This window comes from Cottoperca gobio, chromosome 11 (genome assembly GCF_900634415.1).
Source record: "Cottoperca gobio chromosome 11, fCotGob3.1, whole genome shotgun sequence".
Taxonomy (NCBI): domain Eukaryota; kingdom Metazoa; phylum Chordata; class Actinopteri; order Perciformes; family Bovichtidae; genus Cottoperca; species Cottoperca gobio.
This window is the reverse complement of record NC_041365.1, coordinates 4,536,594-4,559,913: the sequence shown is the minus strand read 5'-3', so window position 1 is coordinate 4,559,913 and position 23,320 is coordinate 4,536,594. Positions and strand designations below refer to the sequence as shown.

At 41.1% G+C, this 23,320-nt stretch overlaps 1 protein-coding gene across 1 annotated transcript in view; it reads right to left on the bottom strand.

Moving 5' to 3' along the window:
• Positions 1-20,955, bottom strand: part of slc25a13 (solute carrier family 25 member 13) — a 45,969-nt gene extending 25,014 nt beyond the window's left edge. Inside the window, 7 exon segments of the mRNA XM_029443053.1 lie at positions 3,946-4,084; positions 6,098-6,244; positions 11,092-11,231; positions 14,138-14,253; positions 19,621-19,763; positions 19,932-19,985; positions 20,944-20,955. Of these exon segments, the coding sequence (XP_029298913.1) occupies positions 3,946-4,084; positions 6,098-6,244; positions 11,092-11,231; positions 14,138-14,253; positions 19,621-19,763; positions 19,932-19,985; positions 20,944-20,955 (751 nt within the window).
• Between the last annotated feature and the right edge of the window lie 2,365 nt (positions 20,956-23,320).

Here is a 23,320-nt window from a genome sequence, read left to right as displayed (position 1 = left end):
GGATCCCAAATCCCACTGAGAACATGTTTGATCCACTGCACAGAATGAAGACACAGCTGTGATCCAAAGCTCACTGTTTCACAACCCGGACAGAATATGTATTTCTCCTCCTCAATAAACAGTGATTTCATAATTCCACATGTTCAAATCAAGGGATTACTATATCTTAAAAGGCAAAGGAACTTGAAATTCCTTCATCCACTTTAGTTGGTTTGTCAAGGCTTTGGTATAAAGAAGCAAATTCAGCCTGGAGAAAATACAGTACAGTCCACAAACTTGATGGAAAAGCATCACACACTGCTTTTAAATCTGCAGTCGTACGATCAACTTTGTCATGATACATGTTCACGACTGCGTGATATATGACACACTGCAATATTACAATATGAAACTAAGTCAAAATAACGTAGTGCTGAGCCGAATTAATCACATAAACACAATCTGTGATCGCAAACAAGAGCGGTTTCCTGTGACTGACATCTCTTTTCTTCTCATGTGATTCATATTTCCATTAACCGTTCACGATATGGCATCATAGACTCAGTATCATCAATGATATTATGTTACATGTAATGCACCAACATTTACTGCCATTATGATGTGCAATAAAAGGTCAAATGTACAGTTAGATGCATTGTCTGTTTGCACATTGTTATTTTGTGTGTGCTGCACCTATGATCCAATATTTTTTATTTGAGGGTGTTTCCATTTTTGGCGTAACCTGCCTCATATACAGCACATCTACATGAGTCAATGATTTCCTGAGTACCGGGTTTGATAACGACTTGCTGCTTTCAAATCCATGGTCGGCCTTTTCCCTCTAAATGCAGATAGATAACGGACCATCAGCCCCTTGGTAAAATGTTATGTTTATCATTATATTGATAAGGTGATTTTTCCCAAACATCACTCACAACAGTTACCTTCTGTTGGAAGTGACATGTGTCCAAGCATGTTGAATTCATCATAAGAAAAGAAAATAGAAAAATATGGCCATGGAGAGTTATGGACTTCAAGAGTTCTTCTGAGGCAGCCGTAACTCAAGACCGGCTCTATTGTTGGTGGAATAAAGAACAGGTTGACTGTAGGCTGGCTTACAGTGGAGGAGTCAGCATTGTTTGACCTGCTTTATTCAAAGAGCAGCAGGCTGGGGTTGTGACAAAGTCGTCCTACACTGGAGCCATTCACCCCACTGAGGCTCAGCTTACCCCTGAGGCATGCTCTGTCTCTCTCACACACACACACACACACACACACACACGCACATACACACACACACACACACACACACACACACACACACACACACACTTATCCGTGGGTACATGCAGGTAATGCTCACAAGCATGTGAGAGAGCATACTTACACAAGAATAAACTCTGACGCACACACACATAAACCCACACACACACACACACACACACACACACACACTCAGACATAGACAGAGTTCTGTCTGGGGCGATCACGTATCACAATGCTGATAACCTGTCTACCTGTAGTCACCAATACACACACTCTATACACATTATATGATTAAGATAAAGTGGTCTATTTCATAGCGTATTCAAATGATAAGCAGAGTCCCACATAACTGTCTTGTCTTCACACAACTCCTCGATAGTATGTGTGTAAGCTAAATGAATCAGGGTGAAGAAAAAGAAATGTGTTAGGACAACATTGTTAGATTGTTAGATTTAAATGACCATCCTATCATCCTTTTGGTGCTTTGTTGTTAATGAGTGGCTAATGGAGTATTATAATGTTAATTGTGAATTATACAGCACTTAAAAAACAATTCCAAAACACATTACCAATGGTTTAAAAAAGAGAAAATATACACATTCAAGTAAAAAATAAAAAGTACAAAACACTAAAATGCTATTACGTAAACACATGCCGCTAATATTCTCACAATCATATTAGCAAACACAATGTGGTCTTAGTGTCGCATGTTATCGTGTTAACATTCAGTAAATAGCAGTTACATTACATTAAATTACAGTTGAGGCTGATAGGAATGGAAGTCATTTAGCAGATATTTGCTCATAAACATATAAGTATTGGACAAATGTATATTTAATCTAGATTCAAAAGTCAAGTTGTTCAAATAAATCCTCAGGGAACATGAACATGTCACTAGATTTCAGAGCAGTGGATCCAATAGTTGTTGAGACATTTATCTCAAAACCACACATTTCAAACTCTTAGTTGTGTTAGACAAAAACTTAGGGGATCACCAAAGTCAGCAGGTTTCATCCTCAGGGGACATTGCATGTCTGTGCAATATGTCATGGCATCCAATATTTGCTGAGATATTTCAGTGCGGACTGAACATAACTGAAGACCTGAGATTGTGACTGGCGAAAAAAGAAAAACCTCATCCCTGCAATTTACATTTGAGAACAATCATGTGTGCGGTGCCGGAGGACCTTCAGAAGTGAATTGGCTCACAAATCATCAGTTCCAGTACAATCTACTGAAGATCCAGTTACAGTATTATGTGTATAAAAAAAGAAGGATATACTTCATCAACACACACCTGATTCTAACTTGCACAGTCATGATTTGTACACTGCTGGCTCAATAAAAAGATGTGTTCTGTAAAGATCTCCTGTGCACGTACGCACACAAGCGCTCACACACGTTTGCACTCACTGCTGTGTTGGCGTTAAGCACTGTAATGGCGTCCCCAAGGCAAAACAGTGGCCTCGCTGCACATACGGAATCAATCGGGATTATTACGCATGTGTGCATGCTTGGTTGTGTTAATGCATCTGAACGCTTGTGTGTATGTGAGAAATGTTTGAAATAGTGTGCTACGAAATACGCACACACTTGATATATGCGGGTGTGTGTACAGTATGTGTTTGTCGGCCAGCCAGTGGTACGTGGAGCCGAGCACTTGCAGTCCCCAGAGGAAGCCTTAATGACTCCGGGAGTGGAGGGTGGATGGGTGGTGGCTGTGTGGAGGTCTGGCTGGCTGCGGGCCACCACGGGTCGAGCCAAGCCCAGTCTCAGTGTACCCGTGGTGGGAACAGCCTGGGGAGCGTATGGGCTCTTGGTCTGGGTCGGTTATGGTCCACACCCCTGATAAGGCTTCAGATAGCATCATAAGGCTAAACTAGTGGCCCTGGGCCATGTGGAGAGAGGTCAGAATGGACGACCAGATCAGGAGCGAGGGAGTCAGAAAGAAAGAGACAGAGAAAGCTAACTGGGCTTCCCACCAAGTACCGAGGAAAGGAATGAGAGACAGCAAGTGGGGCAAGCAAGTGAGGGAGATAAGGATTTAAAGAAACTAACCAGGGGAGACGAAGAGAACTAGAGAAAATGTATAAAAGAAAAGACTGTTGGATCAATAGATAATACCTCGTGTTCATCACCTAGCAGCTTTGCCTCTTTGCACTACTGTCATTTAAATTATAGAGCGAAGCAAAAGCTTTAACAAATGTTTTTAACTATCTCATGTGCACATTGATCTACAGGTTGAGACAACACACCTCAAAAGTAAGTCAATGATTTTTCTCTTCTTTTTTGGGGGGGGAAGAATTAAGAAGAAATGTCATTATCAACCAAAAGCTTGCCGAGACAAAAAAACAAAAGTATTCCTCAGATCAGTGCCAGGATGTCTAATAGACAAGACAGGCTCCATCAGGAATTGTGGGTATGCAGTACGTGTGCTGGGTCACATCCAACATGTCCATTTAAATGCCACCGGGAAGGAAGAAATCTAAACAAAAACAAGTTTCCACCCTCAGCACACAGACTTAAATACTTTATCTCATTTGTTTTATGAGTGTGTGCCCCTGTACGCTGCCCGTCTTAGAGGACATGGCTGCATGCGAGTGCATATATATATATATATATATATATATATATACTCATTAATGTGCATCAGATCTTTGGCTGCTTGGTTTGTTTATGAGGTTTTTCTTTTGTTTGTACCTTTGGTGACTTCCACATCCCGGCGGTGGCCAGCCAGAGTGCTGTAGATCTTTCTCATCAGCTCCATGTTGTTGAGGAGAGAGTTAAAGCCGTTGAAGTACGAGAAGCTGACCTGGTGAGATGTGCTGCCACCCGCAACCTACACAAGGATGGACACAAGCATTTTAACATGCAATGCATTTCTACAATAACCCACTCAACAAACTGAATACATGCATCTTGATAATATCAATTTATTATTATTATTATTATTATTATTATTATTATTAAGACCGAAGAAAAACATCACACGTCAAGAAAGAGGAAATCTCTGTTCGTCATCATCATCTTCACCATCGCTCCACGGGGAGAAGTAAACCTATTTCAGCCACTACTTTTTCCATCACACAACGCACACTCTCAAACACTTTAATTAACTTTCTTTATGAGGTGGAGGAAGTGATAAAAGAACAGAAAAAAAACAAAACAAAAAGGTAAAAGGATTAAAAATAGACGCCGTGCTCTTGAACACATTCCAGACTTGCACACAAACTGTTTTATGTGAACTAGCGTCCCATCTTTATCAAATCAGCCTCTCAAACTCGCAGAGGAGCAGCTCTAACTGCTGTCTGTTTACAAATGTTGTTGCCTGTTTTGGGGGAACTTAGGCCAGAGTATCAGATGAGTCTTGAGGCTTTGAAGCTGTTAACAGTGTTGAGGGGTTGAAGCGATAGATAATGTAGAGCGTCCTTTCACTAGATGGCACTGTTTGCTTTACAGACACATTCAGGAAGGTTGCTTCGCGGCTCGTGGAGTTTGCAACAAGGCGGGGGAAGCTCTGGCTCGGGTGAAACTGCCCTAACGGAGATACACTTTTGTATCTGTTCATATCTGTGAGCCTATAGGCATGGATCTTCCCACGATATCCAACACAGAGTCTTTTACAGAGTGGGAGAGAAGAACTGATTTGCCATGTTTGGCGAGTGAATTAAAGGTTGCCGTTTCACTGTTTGTGTTCTGCCAAAATACCGCCTTTAATGTGTCTGCAGTGTTTGTGGTGTGTTTTGATATGTGTGTGTGTGTGTGTGTGTGTGTGTGAGAGTTTACTTACAGCACACCAAGATGTCTGGTCGGTGAGGTAAACACAGCGGAGAAAATGACAGAGTCTACAAGGTGTTTATGAAATGGGGCAAGACATGAACACAGACGCGAGACTCACACGCGCGCAACAAAAACACTAACACACACATAAAAAAATAAAAAAAGACAAGACACAAAAAAGAAGGCAAACATCTCAAGAGTTCAAAACAAATAAGAGGACACGCGCACGGCTGCCCCCGCACAAACACACAGGCAAAGATGATGGACTGTAAAGCTGCAGTCTCCATCTATCTCTGTCTCTATCTTCCCATTCAGCTGGCCTGCTTGGCTTTGACACTGCCATAGAGGTTAGACTTAATGGCATGTTGGGAGAGAGACAGAGACACGGGGGAGTGAGCGAGAGAAAGAGGGGCGGTTTAGAGAGAAAAAGAAATGAAGGGAGGGAAAAGGAAAGAGAGGACGGATGAGAGATGACAGAAAAAGGTAAAGAGGAAGAAGAAGAAGCGAGAGATGGACAGCTGGAGGGGAAGAGAAAGCCACAGTGTTTGGTTTGTGGGGTTGTGAAGAGAAAGAAACGTATGCAGGGAAGAGAAAGGACTGAAGAAAATAACCGTCTTGCCTTTAACCCCTCTTATGGAGAATAGAGTATTGTTAGGCTGCTTGCCTTCATAGCTTCCATTAGCACCTGGATGAGTGGAAACGTCACTTATGAAGTAGATATGTAGACGCACTCCGAAACATTGTGCATCATCTTACATTTGGTCATACAAGCATTTAGTTGCAGATATAGATATTTTACTATATCACAGCATGATGAATATAGACGTACATTCACCTGTACCATCAAAGCTATGAAGTGAAATTAAATGAAGTTATGCAGTAACTGAGGTGCTTCTGAATAGAGAACACCCATTTTATACAATATTTACTTAATATATGGTGTCAAAGTATCATAACTCCCAGGCGTACAGCAGTGTCCGATCTCACTATTGTTAACCACCCTGACTTTGGCTCTTGTGGACGACGGAAGAACAAATGGAAGAGAGAACCGCAGAGCCAAACAAAAACCCACCGCCACGAGGCATTCCTCCACAAAGGATGTGAGCATGTGTGGCCGGATGGTGACCATGATGTCCCTGAAGTCCAGCGCTGAGATGGAGCCGCTGTGGGCTTGGTCCCGCTGGATGAAAGCCTGCCGCGCATGTTCAAGCTGCATCTCCTGTGGAAGGGAGTGGAGAGAAGAGAGGAGGGAAGTTTAGGTGTTAGATCATCGCAGTAAATGCATATTATTGGACACATATGTGGGTCATACACCTCTTTAAGTTGCCTTCATAAATTTAAATCCACATAAACTCACTCATATAAACACGTATGCATAAAAACACAGCATTTGCTTTGATGGGCCCCCTGGTGCCGTCTCCCCCTCTCAGTTACGGGGGAGCCAGTGTTTGGCCAGGCTTCAGGCTCGCCTCCTCTCCCAACAGCGGCTTGCCTACTGTGAGGTGTCGCTTGGGCTTTTGACACCCTCCCCAAATCCCCATTAAACCCACTTGAGGGATAAAAATACAAACACACACACACACACATACACACACACACACACTCACAGACAGACGTGCACACACAGGCAAGACGGCTAATCATCCAACTGCTCATTTTGTCTGTCTTTTTGCACACACATACACACAACGGTCCACGGGGACAACAGAAAGCTGCGGTGGGGACACATCCCACAAGGCCTTTGAAATTAGCAGCCATTATTGGTACCTGCAACCACAAGTCTAAAGAGAGAAGCTGTAAACAAACCGCTGCCACCGACGCTTCCTCCATCGTACAACAAATAACTTGGTTACGGCATAAAAACAGGGATATCAGAACAATTATAATCCACAAAGAGTCTTTTGGCTGTTGACTTACTTGCAGTGGTGACACAATACCAACCAACTGAATGACCAATTCAAATGCACTTTTGAGTACATATCAAAGTGTTTGCTCAACGGAAACATCCATGAAAGAGTTTCTCTGAATTCTCTTTTGCAATTGCCCACATATACGTAGAGCTGAAACAATAATTCAATTAATGGATCGACAGAAAATGAAGAAAAATGATTAAATTCACAGTTTCCAGCGTCTCAAAAGTGAAGATTGGTTGTTTTTCTTTTGGTTCTTTGATAGTTCACTGAATATCTTTGGGTTTCGGACTGATGTTTGGGTAAAGCAACGTGTCAACGTGCATGATGGGAAATCTAAATGCCAATTTCCAAACGATTTATCGATTATTTGTAAATATAATCAGCGGATTAATATATATAATATATATAATAATTAGCTGCAGCTCTATATGCATGTAGTAAAAAAAATAGTTTAATCCATTTAAAAATACACCATTCCACTTAAATATTAATTTATTCTATTCCACACATCTCATAAATATCCTAAACGTTTAAAATATATATTATAACCAATAGGAACATGTAGAAAGAATGCAAATATGTCAAACTTTAGTGTAAATGCAGAATCATTTTTAAAGACGTTTTCTTAAAGTAAGAAACAAACTACCAATTTGTACGAGAAGAATTCTTTTTCAAGCCACACACGTCGGGAAGAAAGTGCCGAAGGGGGGGGGACTGATTAAATCTTCAACATGCATGGCATTACTCAATTGATTGATTCAGATGTTATTGTTATAAATGGAACTCAAAAAGTGGTATTACCACAACACAAAACCCTATGAGGCTATGACTTATTGTTGTTTTGAATTTGAGTGATATTTCACTGACAGCACAACTGATCGAACTCCAAATTTGCGGCACCCAAGAGAAACGACTGGGGAAGAGTGACATTTACACAAAGCTGAGTGGAGCCCGGAGGGGAGTAAGAATAGACATTGCAACAAAAGAGCCAGATTTGCAAAACAGCAAATGTAGCAGCCATGTGTCAGTATCACCTATGAGCACGGCAGGGGGCTTCGGAGAGTGTATAAGTAAGTGGAAGGCGAGGAAACGAAGAGAGATTGACACGTGTAAACACTCTCAAGATAAATAAGGTGAGATATTTTGGTGTCAGCATCCTCGGTGTCGTGGCTCACTTCTCGGGTCGGTTGTGAGTAGGTCAAAACACTTTGGCGTGGAATAAACCGGGAAGAGGAAAAGGGAAGAGGAGAGCTGAATATTTCAAATCAAAACAAAACAAAAGAAAGTGAAGAAGATGATGTTCCGCATGCATCGTACAAAAAAAGTAAGGTTTGTGTTCATCTGTAAATGACTGGGAAAAACATTAGATCCTGTTTCTCTGGACACGTGAAAAGCCTGAGAAGCCACACACCAACCACACGGAGCAACACAACAACTGTGGTCCAAGGGATGGAGCAGTTTATAGTTCCAGCCTCTTAAAACCTTAACTTGTTGCAACTGTATGAGTGTTTCAGGGATACGGTTTTTATTTGGGAGAGGAGTGGAGGAGGGAGGCAGGAGACATAAAAGCTGGGGGCTTGAGACAGCCAACAAGAAACCGCCGAGGCATTTGCAGTCGCTTTAATTGTCCTGGGATGAGAATAAAAACACATGACGAGCCACCTCTGTTTGTTTTCAACGTCTCGGATTCGTTCGCCCTCTCATCAAAACTTAAAAAATAGATATGACTGGAGCAGGAGTTGCATCTCTCTTTTCTAATCTCTACTGGGCTAAAGCTATACAAGGAGAAGCACAACTGGCCATGTACATGTGCCAGTGAGTCCTCTAGTGATGTTAAGGGCTGCCCACTGATTCTTGGGAGAGTCAAACATATAATTGGGACTTTTAAAATCTGAGCAATGCCAACAATTCACTTCTTTTTTCTTTTTTTTTGTGAGTGCTTAGGAAAGAAGTGGGACATGTGGTGTCCCCTCCATGTAATTCAAGCCCTTTACTTGCCAGGATTTATAATATGGGCTACTATGTGCCACTTCTCTGGACAACGGTAATACCATTGCCAGAGACAACACCACGCTGACAGTGCGAGCTGAGCCTTGGCTGGCGTCCACGCGTGAGACGGGAAAAATGCATGTAATTGGTGAGAATCTCTGGCTTCCATCAAGACAGTAATTGGCCAGAGAGAGCCCTTGTGAGAAATATGCGGCGCAAACGTTTTCCCCGATAATCCCATCTTGTGAGCATCTGGCAGTGGCGTGGTTACAATGGCAGAAAAACACAATAAACACATGCATGTATGGCAGGAAGAGAAGGAAATAAAGGATGGGAACATTCTTATGGGGGGAACGCTGGGTGGTAGGGAATTATAAAAATAAGTGTAAAATATTCAGAATATGGCGTGTGTGTGTGAGAGTGTTGGTTTTCACAACTCTTCAACTTTTATGAGTATTTCTTTTCCCCGGGCTGACATTTACAAATGCTTTGCCTGTTAACAAAAGTATCATAACAGCTTTTGGTAGTAGTGCAATCACAAAGTGTGTTGTAATTGCGCAGGTTTAAATTCTGGTTCAGGAAATGTTTTCCTACCTTTCCTAATTGCCCTGTCATCAATCACTGCAGTCGCAGATAACACATTGGAAGAGTCAACAGCCAGTACCTGAATTTAATTTAACTTGTACCCGAGTACTGTAATACATCATCACAGTGATATGAATGTGTCTTACTAATGTGACACGCATCCCAAGATCCAAAGATAGCATTAGAGCTCTCGAGATAAAATATGTACCGTGTTATTATATATTTTTAATGAAGCCCAGTGACGCAAGGGATACAAATTAAAAGCAGGACAAAATGTACTTTAAATTAATTCCTTTTTGAATATCCCTGCAATAACATAACATTCACTTTCTTCGTCTTCTCAATGTATCAAAAGAATACGAGAAATGATCAAATACAGAGAGGGTAAGCAGGAAATGTACATTTCATATTGAGCAATGAGTGTGACTAGCTGCTGGCTTGCTGCTGTGAGGAGCTGAAAACCACTGAGTGACTGACTGGGAGAGGACTGGGCACGCTGTCAATGCAAAGTACAGCCTCTACTGGCCACAGCGCCACAGACTTGTACGCATGCACACACACACACACACACTGGGAAAAACAAGCACACGCAAACACCAACATAAACGCAGATGCACAAAGCTTGCATGCCGCTGCTCACACGTATAAAGACAAAGCAGATCAGTCAGATAAACACGCAGAAACACACGTATGTATAGACACGCATGTATGTTCACATGCGTGCACACAAGGACGCACGCGTTTATAACAATGTCCCAATATCCGTGCGCTGCTGCCCATTGCGTGTAAGCCATCTGGTCTAAGTTAAGAGTAATATAAAAAGCTCATTCAGATACATGGTGAGTGTGGATGCAAACTTGGCACAGCTCAGGCCCTCTCTCCTACCCCCACCACCACCTCTCCCTGCTAAGGCCTGATTCAAGTCTAGACATCATATTGGAAAATGGCTCACACACCACAAATACATGAGGAATATTCCAGCTATACTATTTATGGAGGTAAAACTGCCTCTCTACCTGCTTTAAAGTAGGAGTAATTCTAGGTGTATGTCAGCTAATGAAAAACAAATGCCAAAAATGTCCCAAATACATAACCTCAGTGTTTCATTAATGACTAATCTGGTCAATATGGAGGGCTGTGTTTGAGAGGGATTGGGGGAAACCTGCATGTGCATACATTTGTCTGGCCAAGCTTAGATATGTATCCAATAATACAGTTAGAGGACATGATTGTATGAACAGCCTGTAAACAATATGTCGGTATAAGGCAAAGTGTACAGGCACATCAATTGGTTGATACAGGATTTACAGAATATCACATAAAGAAATATCAGAAGAACTTTAATTTCTATTCTTGCACAAAATACTTCAAGCACTTTCAATGACTCATGTCTATTTATGACTATTTTCCAAAACTTTCAAGGCCTTGATTCTTTTCCCCTTAAATTCAAAAACTTTCAAGGATTTCAAGGACCCATGGGAACCATGAGATTTATTGACTATTATTCGCTGGAGAGTGGAAATAAGACAACTGTTAGTTAGACAGACGGAGGAGAGCAGGTGATCCACATGAAACCTACCAGGAGAAACTGGGTGAACTCTCCGTAGCTGAGCTGCTTGTCCCTCTGTGTGCCAAAGTGCAGACGTATGAACTCACAGTCCCAGTTGAAGGTGATGTGCTGGTGGATGGTGGTCTGGCTGAAGACCTGCTTCACATCCTCTGCGGAGGAGACAAAGAGACACAAGATGCTGCTTTAATATCAACTGAATGATGAAATGTTGCGTTTGGCAGCCTCATAACAACATGCAAAAGCTCCATCCAGCAGAGAAGTGTTCAGTAGTAAAGTAAAGTAAAAGTAGCAAAACAAGTAAAAGTCCTGCAAAGTATAATCACCTAAATGTATTTAAAGTATCAAAACAGACATGTGATTGTTGTATATTCTATCATTGGATTATTTTTTACTTATGTATTCATGTTTGATCAGCATTTTACAATCAACCGTATTATATAAATTAGGGCTGCAACTAACGATTATGTTTATTATTGATTAATCTGCCTATTATTGCATATTATTAATAGAATAAATGTCTATAAAATGTCAGAAAATAGTGAAAAATGTCCATTCCAGTTTCTCAAAATCCAGCGTGATGTCTTTAAATATCTTGTTTTATCCATAAATATTCAATTTAATATAATATAAAATGGAAAAAAGCAGGATATCTTCATATTTGAGAGGCTAAACACAAAATGTTCTTTAATTAAAAATTATTTTAACAATTAATCTATTATTGAAAATAGTTATTTGTCTGTCAAATTGAATAGTTTACATACAATGAAGGCACTCAATTACAAGTACCTCAAAATCGTACTTAAGACAAGTACAGTACTTCATTAAATGTAATTAGTTACTCATTTCCTGTGTTTATGTACGTAAAATATAGACAATTTAAAAACAAATCAGCAAGCGATGAGGCTGAAACAAGAGCGTTTTTCAACAAACACTTTACGATGATAGAACAGATCTGTTGAGGTTTTACAGATCACACCCCACTTTTAAGGCTAATGACCATACATTAACCATATTCTACTTTCTGTATGTTCATGTTTTCATAACAAACAATTATCAAATACTTCTTCCTCTTTTACTTTGCTCTAATAAAGACATCAAATCTGCCGGTACAAAGTCTTGAGTCAGGTCTTAACAAAGCATGTGTTTCCTATCTTGTGGTTAACATTACTAATTATTTGATTTGGGAAAAGAAAAAAAATGTCTGTGACTGTTTGTGACAAAATGTCAACGTCAATCTCCAGAACACAATTTTGCTCTGATTGAGACTTAAGTTGCTCAACTCTAAATCAGTGTTGAATGACACATGGCAGAGGTAGTTTGAGCTGTGTAGGCTCTGTATTCAGAAGGAAAGCCTTTTCTTCTCACTTATGTTCCTCTGCCTGAACCCTCTAAGCCTCTGCAGCCAGCGGAGTGGAGAGACACTGAACATGAGTCCTAAATTACAGCCTTACTAAAGAAACAAAAACAAACCAATAGAGCGACCTGTTTCTTATTACCAAACAAGCCGCGCAGAACGAGTGGAGAAAGGAAAGGAGGAAAGAAACAATTTTTTCATAAAGACAGACAAGGAGGGAAAAAGAGAGAAAGAGAAAGGTGATATTTACTTCAGCTCAGCCTCACCTTTTGAAGGAAGACAGCTTCGTGAATTGGTTTTTTTTACACTTTAATGAGGCAATAAATATACAGCTTTTAACTCTTAAAGGAGAGGCGGCTTCAGAGCCCGCCGTTTATATTATCAGCTTTTATAGACCTGTCAACACTCAGTCCTCTTTAGTTTTTTCTGCTTTTTTTTTGACTTTCTGGCTGACGCACAACTGCATTTCATATGCCATGTTACGTTGCAAATTTTATGAACTCGACATTCCACAAAATTACACGGTTTTTTTTTAAGTGCTAAAGATTCAGAGCCTTGTGTGTACTTAGCAGAAATAACTCAGGTTATTATCAAATAAAAATGTTTTTTTATAGAAAAATTAAATAAAAAGAAATCAGAGTACAGACATTTATTGCATGTGGAAACAAACGGGTCTTTAATGCGACGTAAGCTTCAGTTATTAATGTTTTTAATAGGTAATAAAGAAGGGAGTTCTTTATTCTGTGGCCTGGTGAGGCTCTTTAATCTGATGAACGGCGAAGAGAGAAAAGGGAGCAGGGGAGAAAAAGGGAGAATTCTGTAATGTATCACAATAAAGCAACTTTGACAAGTCTATAATCTCAGTCACAAGTTGTTTGCTTTTGGTGAAATGGTAGCCCGATGCAAGTGGCAGACACTGTAGTCAGTGTTTGTGTATGACATGATGTGTGGTATGTTTTTCATGCAATTTTCCACTTGTATGCGAGTCTCATAACTCACAGGCATTGGGATATTCATTAACCTTTGAGAGACGCAGAAAAACAGCAGACCTTTTAATTGCCACCAAGACAACGTCACTCTAATTGATCCTTTTAAATATGAAAATTTACATATGTGCATATATAATCACCCGCGATGATCTTGCACCCTGTCGACAGCAACAATTAAAATGAAATTCACTTACTCTTCCCTGTTTGCGAGATGTGTGCACTGCATTTCAAATCAAGCCTAATGTGCTAACGCCTCGCACACCTACAGAAGGCTGGCATTAGACTTGTTTAAATCAATTAGGCAAATGTGAAATAAGCAACGAGTACAAATGTCTTCCCTTTTCACCTCGAAGCTTCCAGGCATCAGAGTAATGGTGTCAATCATACACACACACACACACACGCGCGCACACACACCCTCCTCCATCTTCACCTCCATCCTTTAGTTGCCATCAGCCCTCTCCACCTCCAAACCTTATCGTCTTTACAGACAAGATACAGTACCATGTACAGTATTGCTGTTTGTGGATGCAAGTACATGCAATATAAGTTTCTGCAGTTTGTACTTTGTTCAAGTATCAGTACATAATTCTGGGTCTCTTGTAAAGCACATAGCGGCACCGTATACATGCTAATGGGTCAGTAAGACGCTCTCTCTGCAAACTTGACTACAGTATTATTCTATCTCACCCCATAAATCAGAGTTACTCACCAAAACTGGTCATTCCACTGCCTGCTTTATCAAACAGCAGGAAGGCGACCATGAAGAGGGAGTCTGGGGCGCACAGCACCGACTCGAACGCTACGAACTCCTGAAAGGAGATCATCCTGAGAGAAGGAGAGAAGAAAGAGGATAGGTAGGGCTGTCATTTGAGTTGATTTATTAATGCGGTATGTTTCAAGTTCCCTGTATACATTCTTAATCAGCTACACATGTGAGACACAGTCTTTGGTATTAATACATAATAAAGACTTAACCTAAGTTGTAGTCATTAAATTAAATATTGCATTTTCCTTTTTTTATCATTTAAATCAAGCTACTTTAACACTGCATTAAACTACAAACTCCATTGTAATTACTGTCACACAGTGGCGGACCAGCACACTTAGACAACCTATCAATCCGCGCTACGCTCAATTCAAGAGGCATTTCATCGAGTCGTCTGTTATTCCATGTGTAATGTCATAAACTCATCGAGTGTGACAGCAAGAAAATAAAACAATTTAAAAAGCTCAGTGTGTGTTCCCAGTCTGAGCTGGCAGCTGTTATAGAGAGAGCAGACTTTACACCAACAGAAGGAAAAAGATTAGATATGAAGTTTTATTTCTAGTGTGCCATTTTAAACAAGTAGACAGGAGAGGAGGGAGTCGGGAGCCAGTTAAGGAAATATAATTCAATTCAATCCAACATGAATGTAACACAATATGAAGTTTCGAGTGAAAGCCGAGAGAAGCCGAGGTGGAAAAATAATTAAAATAGGGAACAAATGTGTCCGCATCAACACTGAAACACAAGCCGAGTTGAAAGTAAACACAACAGATTTGTTTTGTAATTACACCGCCGGCCTCTCTTTCTAAGTTTGTGAGTGTTTCGATAAACACTGTTGTATCTCCCGTCTCTCCATAGTAACACAAATGCCCACGTGCGTCATTAACAAGAAGAAGAAAAAAAGCATAAACATCTCTATTGTGTGAACCCACTGAGAGCTCCCATGGGAGAGTCCTGCTGTGGGGAACTGGACCACGCAGTCTAGCCTTTATTTGGGCCCTGGTTCACAGTTGCCACAAGTCCATTATGAATTTCACAAATGGCTCTGATAATTACAGGAGGGGGTCAGCGCTAATGAGCGGTCCCCGAGCATCCATCTATTAAACCCATTTCAATTTCCAAGGGGGGAGTACGGAGAAAGAGGGGGGGTGTGGGGGGGGTGCAATGATTACATTTTTAATTAATTATTGTACTGATGAAATGTAGATGTGTTTGTTTGGACTCTGAGTGTTACAGGTTTGCATGTGGGGGCTCATGAGCATCCCTACTTGTACCTGTATACTGATAAACCCTGTATAGATTAAACAGACGGATAAGGAGAGGAGCTGTGCACTGACAAAAGAAAAAGGGAAATATTAAATTGGTAACTGCCAGAGATTCCTGATAACGGTTCAAAAGCATGTTTAGATTACTGGCTTTTTTAAGTCTACTTAAAAGTATGAAAATAAAAACAAGGAGAGGCCAAAACAGTCAAAACCAACGCCTGAGATCAACACTTTCTTTCAGCAAGAATATATACTGGTATTATGGCATCAATATGCTCCCAGAAAATAATAGACGTGTATGTTGAGCATCAGAGAAACTAAGAGAAACATAGAGAGGTTGATAAAAGTGAGCATACAGTTCTCCTTTGTGGCAAATGAAATCAGCTGTCATTGTTGCAAAGGCAAGACTAATTGTTTTATTCACTAAGCAGGTAGTTCTTAAGAGCGGGGCCCTGCTGATGGCAGCTCGGTGGAGGGGGGCACAAAAGCACACCGCTGCGAGCGTGGATCCACCGCTAAAAACAAAGCCAATACCACTGCCGCTCACACTGCAGGAATATTATCAAACTCTTCAATAATGTGTGAATGTATAGTACACTCTGAAATTATACGTCAGAGAGGCTAATAAAAGAATTCAATCAGGCAAAAACACTCAGAGAGCACTAGTGTTCCCAGACAGAGCAGATTTCTTCATTTTCACACGCATCAATTTACATGCACGCTGGACGTCCCGTCTGTTTTCCCAGACGCGGATAATCAGCGTATGAGTGTAACCGAGAGGGCTGCTGATCATGAAGGGATTGGACCATGGTTTAGACCGTGGAGTCCAGACAAGATCCAGGGGGCATCTCCATAACACACACACACACACACGAGAAACATTCCATGTACTCGTAAGCATTTACACACAGCTCTGTAGCCGGGGATGAAGCTTATGATGGTTGATTAGCAGCGCCATGACGGCTGCAAAATGATTACAATGAGAGGGGGAAGCCATCGTCTTTGCTATGCAGACCCAACCCCAACGAGACACTCAATAATCAAATCAACCGACAGCATCTCCCAACCATCAACTGCTATGGCATGTGTCCAGGGCTGCCCGATCCGTGTACGCAGCCTGGGATGAACTTCGGAGACGGGGCTAATGGGATACTGTAGCGTGGCATCTCTTCAGTGCACTGTGTACTTACTTTACTCCGCAGGATTTTGTTAAACCTCTAAACAGTCACAGACATATCCGTGACATGTATCAGAGGAGTAACACACAAGACATAAACAAAGGATTGTAGCATGTGCCTTTACTACAGACAGCTGAATGATTTGTTAGGATGCCATTACAATGCAATTTAAACTGTCTTCACTGTGTCCGTCCGGCGTAAAAACTCCACCCTATATTCCATATATCTTTGTTTGTTTCTATCTTATCTTCGCCACACGGCTTTTATCTCCGTCTCCTCTCAGTAGGCATCTAAATACACTCCTCTGAACCGAAAAAACCATGCTTGGAAACATTGTTTACAAGTAACAGAAATGCATGGTGTTGGTTCGGCCCGGCTGATAGGAAGACAGCTCTCCTCCGTTGATAGTAGTGGGAGAGAGGGGCCGAGAGGGGCTTCAATAATCCCCTGTCCCTGGCATCTTGGCATTGTTACTGACAGCCTTCCACCCACCTGGAGCGTGCTTGTACACACACACATACACACACAAAACACACCCAGATGAGTGCTAGCTGCCAGTATCTGTTCGGTTTCTAAGAGTGGACACCCACCAGTACAAGTCCAGAATACCCACAGCAGCTGGCAGACTGCTATTTTCCCAGCACGCTCCCTTAACAAAGTTTTTTTTCCTTTATTTTCAAACCTCCAAGAGTCTATGGGGGGGTTTGTTCACACTTGAACAGATGCTTCTATCAAAATATTAGAAGGAAGAAGGAGGAGCAGAAAGGTAGGGAGTCCGAAGGAGCCAAAAAGAAATGGATGGAGCTCAGAGTGCATTATGGTGTGTGACAGTGTGTAAAGGAAGACGGAGATGAGAGCGAAGGAATGCAAAGATAAAATAAGTCGAGTGAAAGTGGAAAATCTTTAAACCATCTTGTGGCTCTGTATGTCAGTGCACACATACACAACACATTTGATTCCTGGAAATTGAGACATCTCCAGGGTCTCTCGTTCCCTCTCTCTTATATCCATCCATCATGTCTCTCTGTCTAACTGGGAGCGGCGAGAATAAGAGGGAGAAAGTGATTTCCACGTAACAGATTGTTATAACTGTCACTATATCCCCTGATTTACACAGTCACAGGGAGGCAGACAAATGCATTTTCACTGTTTACATCGCCACACATACACAGCAAACCACTCACATACACACTCAGAAACACAATGGCATCTAAGTAAAATATCTCTCACACAGATACACTCCAACAGAAAAGTAAAATGAGCATGCTGCCTGCCATTCGACCCCCTGCTAAATCTATTACCCCAGACTCATCTTGTTGAAATTGAGTCCTATGTGGCAAAAACAGCAGCAGGCACACCAGCTTCAAATATACTACGCTCGTGTACCGACCAAAACTTATTGTTCACAAACATATTTGCATGAGATCTAGCGAGCTGGATGGAAATAGTCACTAAAGTGGTTTGTTTTGTCTTGCGCCCCGTTCTTTTCATAAGGTTTGCACGCATGAGCGCTTGGAAAAACAATGTATTTGTGTTTCCAGCTACCACTGACGGTGCTGATGCTGTTGCATCTCTACTTTTTATATCCATTTGTTTTGTGTTCACAAGACACAGGTTTGCAGAATAATCATCCAGAGTCTTTGTCTTGTCAAATCATTTATCTATCAAAGTTTAGGAGGAAAATAACACATCACAAAGTATGAGCATCATGAGGCCTTTACAATGTCAACTGTAAAAAAAATAATAAAAAAGGCCTCTAAACCCAGGTCTAAACAGACTCTTTTTTTCCTGTTTTGCCCCCCATATCATTTCCACTCCCCTCCACAAAACCAAAATGAGGTTTAGATACAAAGCCTGGGCCATTGGTTCCTAATAGATTTACCCTGATGCCACGGCCACCATTTATCCTGCTCCAAAGCCGCACAATGCAACAGAGTGCTCCTGAATAGCATGGGCAATTACAGTGCATGTGTGTGTGTTTTATGTGTGTGTGTGTGTGTGTGTGTGTGTGTGTGTGTGTGTGTGTGTGTGTGTGTGCGTGTGCGTGAGTATGTGTCTTGCTCTCTCTTTTTTCCAATTCCAAAACCCCCACTACTCCATCTCACCGTCCTCTGTGGGCTCGTGCACACACACACACACACACACACACACACACACACACACACACACACACACACACACACACACACCTTAAAGCAGATGTAATAACATGAAACTACGCAGCCATGTGCACTTTGCTCTTTGTAGAAGCCCAGGTGGTTACCATGGCAATATGGGGTTTAAAAAAAAAAAAAAAAAAGCTTTTTTGACTTACCCTAACATTTTATTACCCTTCATTATGTATCATTAAATACATACATATTAATGTAAAAACAGGGATGATGGGGATGGGGGGGAGGAGAAAGTGTGAAATTGGGTGGGGGGGGTATCTACAAAGAAGGAAACACCTGAAAGGGGCCTTTGGTGGTTTGATGTCTCTTATAATTCAAGTATGAACATCCCTCTGTGAATTTTTTGCACCAAAGGATTCAGTCATAGGTTTGTTTATAAAATGCAAAATAACACTAGAAAGGTAGTGACACGAGATCAAAGGGATAAATAATACGTGTACTGATAGCTTTGATAAGAGTCTTTCATAAGATTACTACTTAGCGGTTGGCTTAATGAGAGGAGATGAAACTCAGCATAGCAATTTCATAGTCAGATCAGCAACTTCTGCCAAAAATGTATTCAAACAATACAATCCTCATGAGACACTCTGTTGTTGAAAGTCTATTTTCATCATTTCGTAAAAAAATATATTTCTATATATGCCCTCTATCAATCACAGTGTGTGAGACACGTCTTTCCACTTATAACAGCAGCTATTCCATAATTATACCCTCCAAGGATTATCTAATTCTGTTTCAAAGTGCCCAAGCATCTTAATTTTTGTGAAACATCACATCACCTAATATTAAAAGAGAAACATCAGAACACCAACCCATCTTTCTTCTGATCCACCACTCCAGCCAGCAGCTTTGTGGCCTCGTCTGACAGCCGGACGTCTGTGTGGGCATGAAGGAAGCGGCTCACAAAGTCCTGCGGTGACATGAAGCGCTCGTCATTCTTCTTGACGCCGGCATACTGTAAGGAGAAAAACAGATACAGACACAAGGACGCACGCTGAGCCTTAGAATTTGATAATGAAAAAAAGAAGAAGAAACAAACGTAAATCGAATGAATAGTGAAACGCTTCTTTTATAAGAGGCAAACACAAAAGAGGAAAAAATAAATACATTGGTAAGATCCTACCTTTTCAAATATGGCTTTCAACTCGGTGGTGTCTGCCCTCCTAGGCAGAACTGCCTGCAAGACAAGAAGTTCACTTTTGTGAATACTACTTCCATACACAAAGCCCGTGCATTGTTAGAGGAGCACAACTCAACAGAGGTTCAGATTGTTTTATTTGAATACTTTTAGGGGCCTGAAGATGTAAATGTATCCAGTAGTTCACAAGCAAAGACAAATAACACAAGAAACTCTGAGAAATTACACATCATTTAGAGTTTGTAGGCTCATTCTTAACCTTGAAACACGCATCTGAGATTAAATATCCTAAACTCAAGGTTCACTTACTATCTTTTTTATGGAGCTTTTGACTGTATCCCTTTGTGGAACTTGTTCCAATCACTAAGAAAAGCAGCAGATTTATTTTTTGTAAAGCAGAAATATGTTTTCTTGTGATGTTTTCCCCTCCTGTTAATAATCCTGCAACCCCTCAGATCCATATTGTGCCCACTTGAAGGGTCCTAAACTTTATTCTGGGAAACACTCCTGATCCTGCTTGTGTAATATGTTAAGCCTGTAGAAAGGTCAGCCACCTGCAAGTAGTTACGTTGTTGTAAAGGATACCACAGCATGTAGCATGATGCTAACCAAGGTTACCTGAGACTACCTGTGCTTTCCTTTTAGCAGACACACACCTGTAAAGTGGAACCTGAAAGGAGCAGCATGAATTAAAAAACATCCACAGTGTAATTACTGCGACTGCATCATTATTGAAATGACAGTTCAGTCAATTTGATTTAGGAACTGTAAGCCAACTGTTACATTAACTTAGCAAACCGGCTACAGTAAAGCCTCAATGTCATTGCCGTATGGTCAGAGTTAACCTCTAACACATCCTCTTAGCGGGCTAACCGGCGTTTAACGAGCCCTCCGGGAACCGGTGGAGAGCTCCGGAGGAGACACAGCCGGGACCGAGCACCGACAAGGCAACAGCTCCCCAGAAAGAGGAGAAACTAAATTGGAAAACTCATCTTACCTTTGCTGCCATGTTAAAACAAGCTGACTGTCAACTAGTCCCGTTCACTTCCTCCTGCGTGACGACACGCGCCGGTGCAGTGAAAGGAGGATGAAAGAGGATCAGATGTGCACGTGGTGCAGGAGCACGAGAGGTCAACTGAACAGTAGCCTGTGCGTGTAAGATCCAGTCATTGATCCAATAATGTGTGTTGTAGAGAGAGTTTCTGTATCTGTCCCTGTGTCTCAAACTTGACCTATTCAGTGAAAGTGCCATATAATCTGTCCAACTGTGTTTAACCCTTGCATTATGTTAAGGGTCAATTTGACCCATTTCAGTTTTTGAGTTGACCAAAGTACTGGTTAACTCGTCATTTTCTTCCTGAAATTTTGTGACTTTTCCTCATTTAGGGTCATGAACTGGCTGTAACGTGTAGTGGAATGTCTGTGCAGAGTTTGTATACAAAGATGATGTTGCGGGTCATTTTGACCCAGACACTTTAATGTGGGTAGGTAGCTGTTCAGACCCAAAGAGAACATGTCTCTTTGATGCACTTTATTTTGATTGCATTTGTTTACATATTTACTGGCTCTGAACACCCATTTAGAACCAGGTGTGTGTGTAGATTAGGGGGAGAAGGTAGCTTTCTCACGCTTGTTCTTGTCAGTGTTGTAATGTCATCTCTCTGAGACACACAATAAAAAATGAGCTCCAAAAGATTTACAACTGAAGAAGCTTTATCACAGATTCTGGACTGTGATAGTGATGTAGAGGAAGAGGTTTTAGAGACTGAGGACAATACTATTGCCCATCCAGATTATGAATTTTCCTATGATGAAGATAATTCAGAGGACAATCCTGCAATAGGCTCTCCATCAGATGAAAACCAAGGAATGCAGCAATCCTCGACAGAAGTGACATGGGCATCTAAAGATGGTAACATAAAGTGGTCAACATCACCACACCAAAGCCGAGGCAGACTGTCATCTTCCAATGTCATCAAAATGACTCCAGGCCATACAAGATGTGCTGCCACACGAGTTGATGATATTCAATCAGCATTTTCAGCTCTTCATATCCCCACCAATAGAGAGGATCATACTGGACATGACAGACCTTGGAGGGGAGACATGTCAAGAGACATGGAAGCCACTGGATCAGATTGACTTGCATGCGTACATTGTAATCCTGGTATTAGCCGCAGTGTGCAAGTCAAGAGGAGAAGCAACTGCCAGTCTGTGGGATGAAGAGAAGGGAAGGCCAATCTTTGGAGCTACAAAGTCTCTGGAGTCATTTCACATGATATCTCGGGTGATTCGATTTGACAACCGTGACACCAGAACTGGTCGACGTGAAAGAGACAAACTAGATCAGAGATGTATGGGATAAATGGGTCAAAGTTCTTCCTTTGTTGTACAATCCTAGTCCCCGTGTTACTGTAGACGAGCGCCTTGTTCCATTCAGTAAAACAAGAACCTCTTGTGTGAAATGCAAGAATTACATCTGCAGAAAGCACACAGTCACATTCTGCCCATCATGTGCAGAGCATTGAGAATGTGAGGAGAATATTTTGAGAAAAAAGTTTAATTAATAAAAAATAAAAAGTGTCTTGAGGGAAAAATGTTGTGTAAAGAATTGTTGAATATAGTGTTGGATTGTTGGATGTTGAATACATTATTTATTGTATGTCCCTTTTCTAAATAGTCAGATGATCTAAATTGAAGTTCTTATTGGTTTTACCTGGTTCTTTGACTGTTTTGAGTGGATTTACACAGAAACGTTCAACATGACCCTAAACCTAATTAACGTAATTTATTTTCAACATAATACAAGCGTTAACCTTAATCCTACCAACTGTCAGGCCCAGAGGTAAACCTTGTGTCATATTCATATCTCACAGGTGCTTTATTCTATCATTCCAATGTTTCATGTCTTTATCAATCCTTTTATTCCCTAAACTTCATATCATTGTTTTCTGTTTTAATTAGTGCGCTTTTAAGGTATTAGAGTCTTAGCGGACCCCAGTCGAAAGCATCCAATTCCATTTAAAGTAGGCTATCACACACTCTCAGGGTCATTTTTAAGAAGACAGACACAGATTTCCTCAGATGTGCTTCTGTCTATTTTAATTTTTTTTCCTATAATATTTTGTATTCAACATTTCAACCAAGATTTACCTGTAAAAAACTGTGGAAAACATGCAAAGCAACTGCTAACAATGTGGGGGATGCTCTGGTTTATGGGGCCCTTTTTATGTCTGTGCCCAGGGGCCCATTAGCTCATGATCCATCCACGGTGATTATGTAAACAACTGGATCACTTCCTTGTTGAAAACCTCCCTATCATACCCAACAGTCCATGTGTTATGGTACTTAATTGTAGCTCCTATGGTATACGA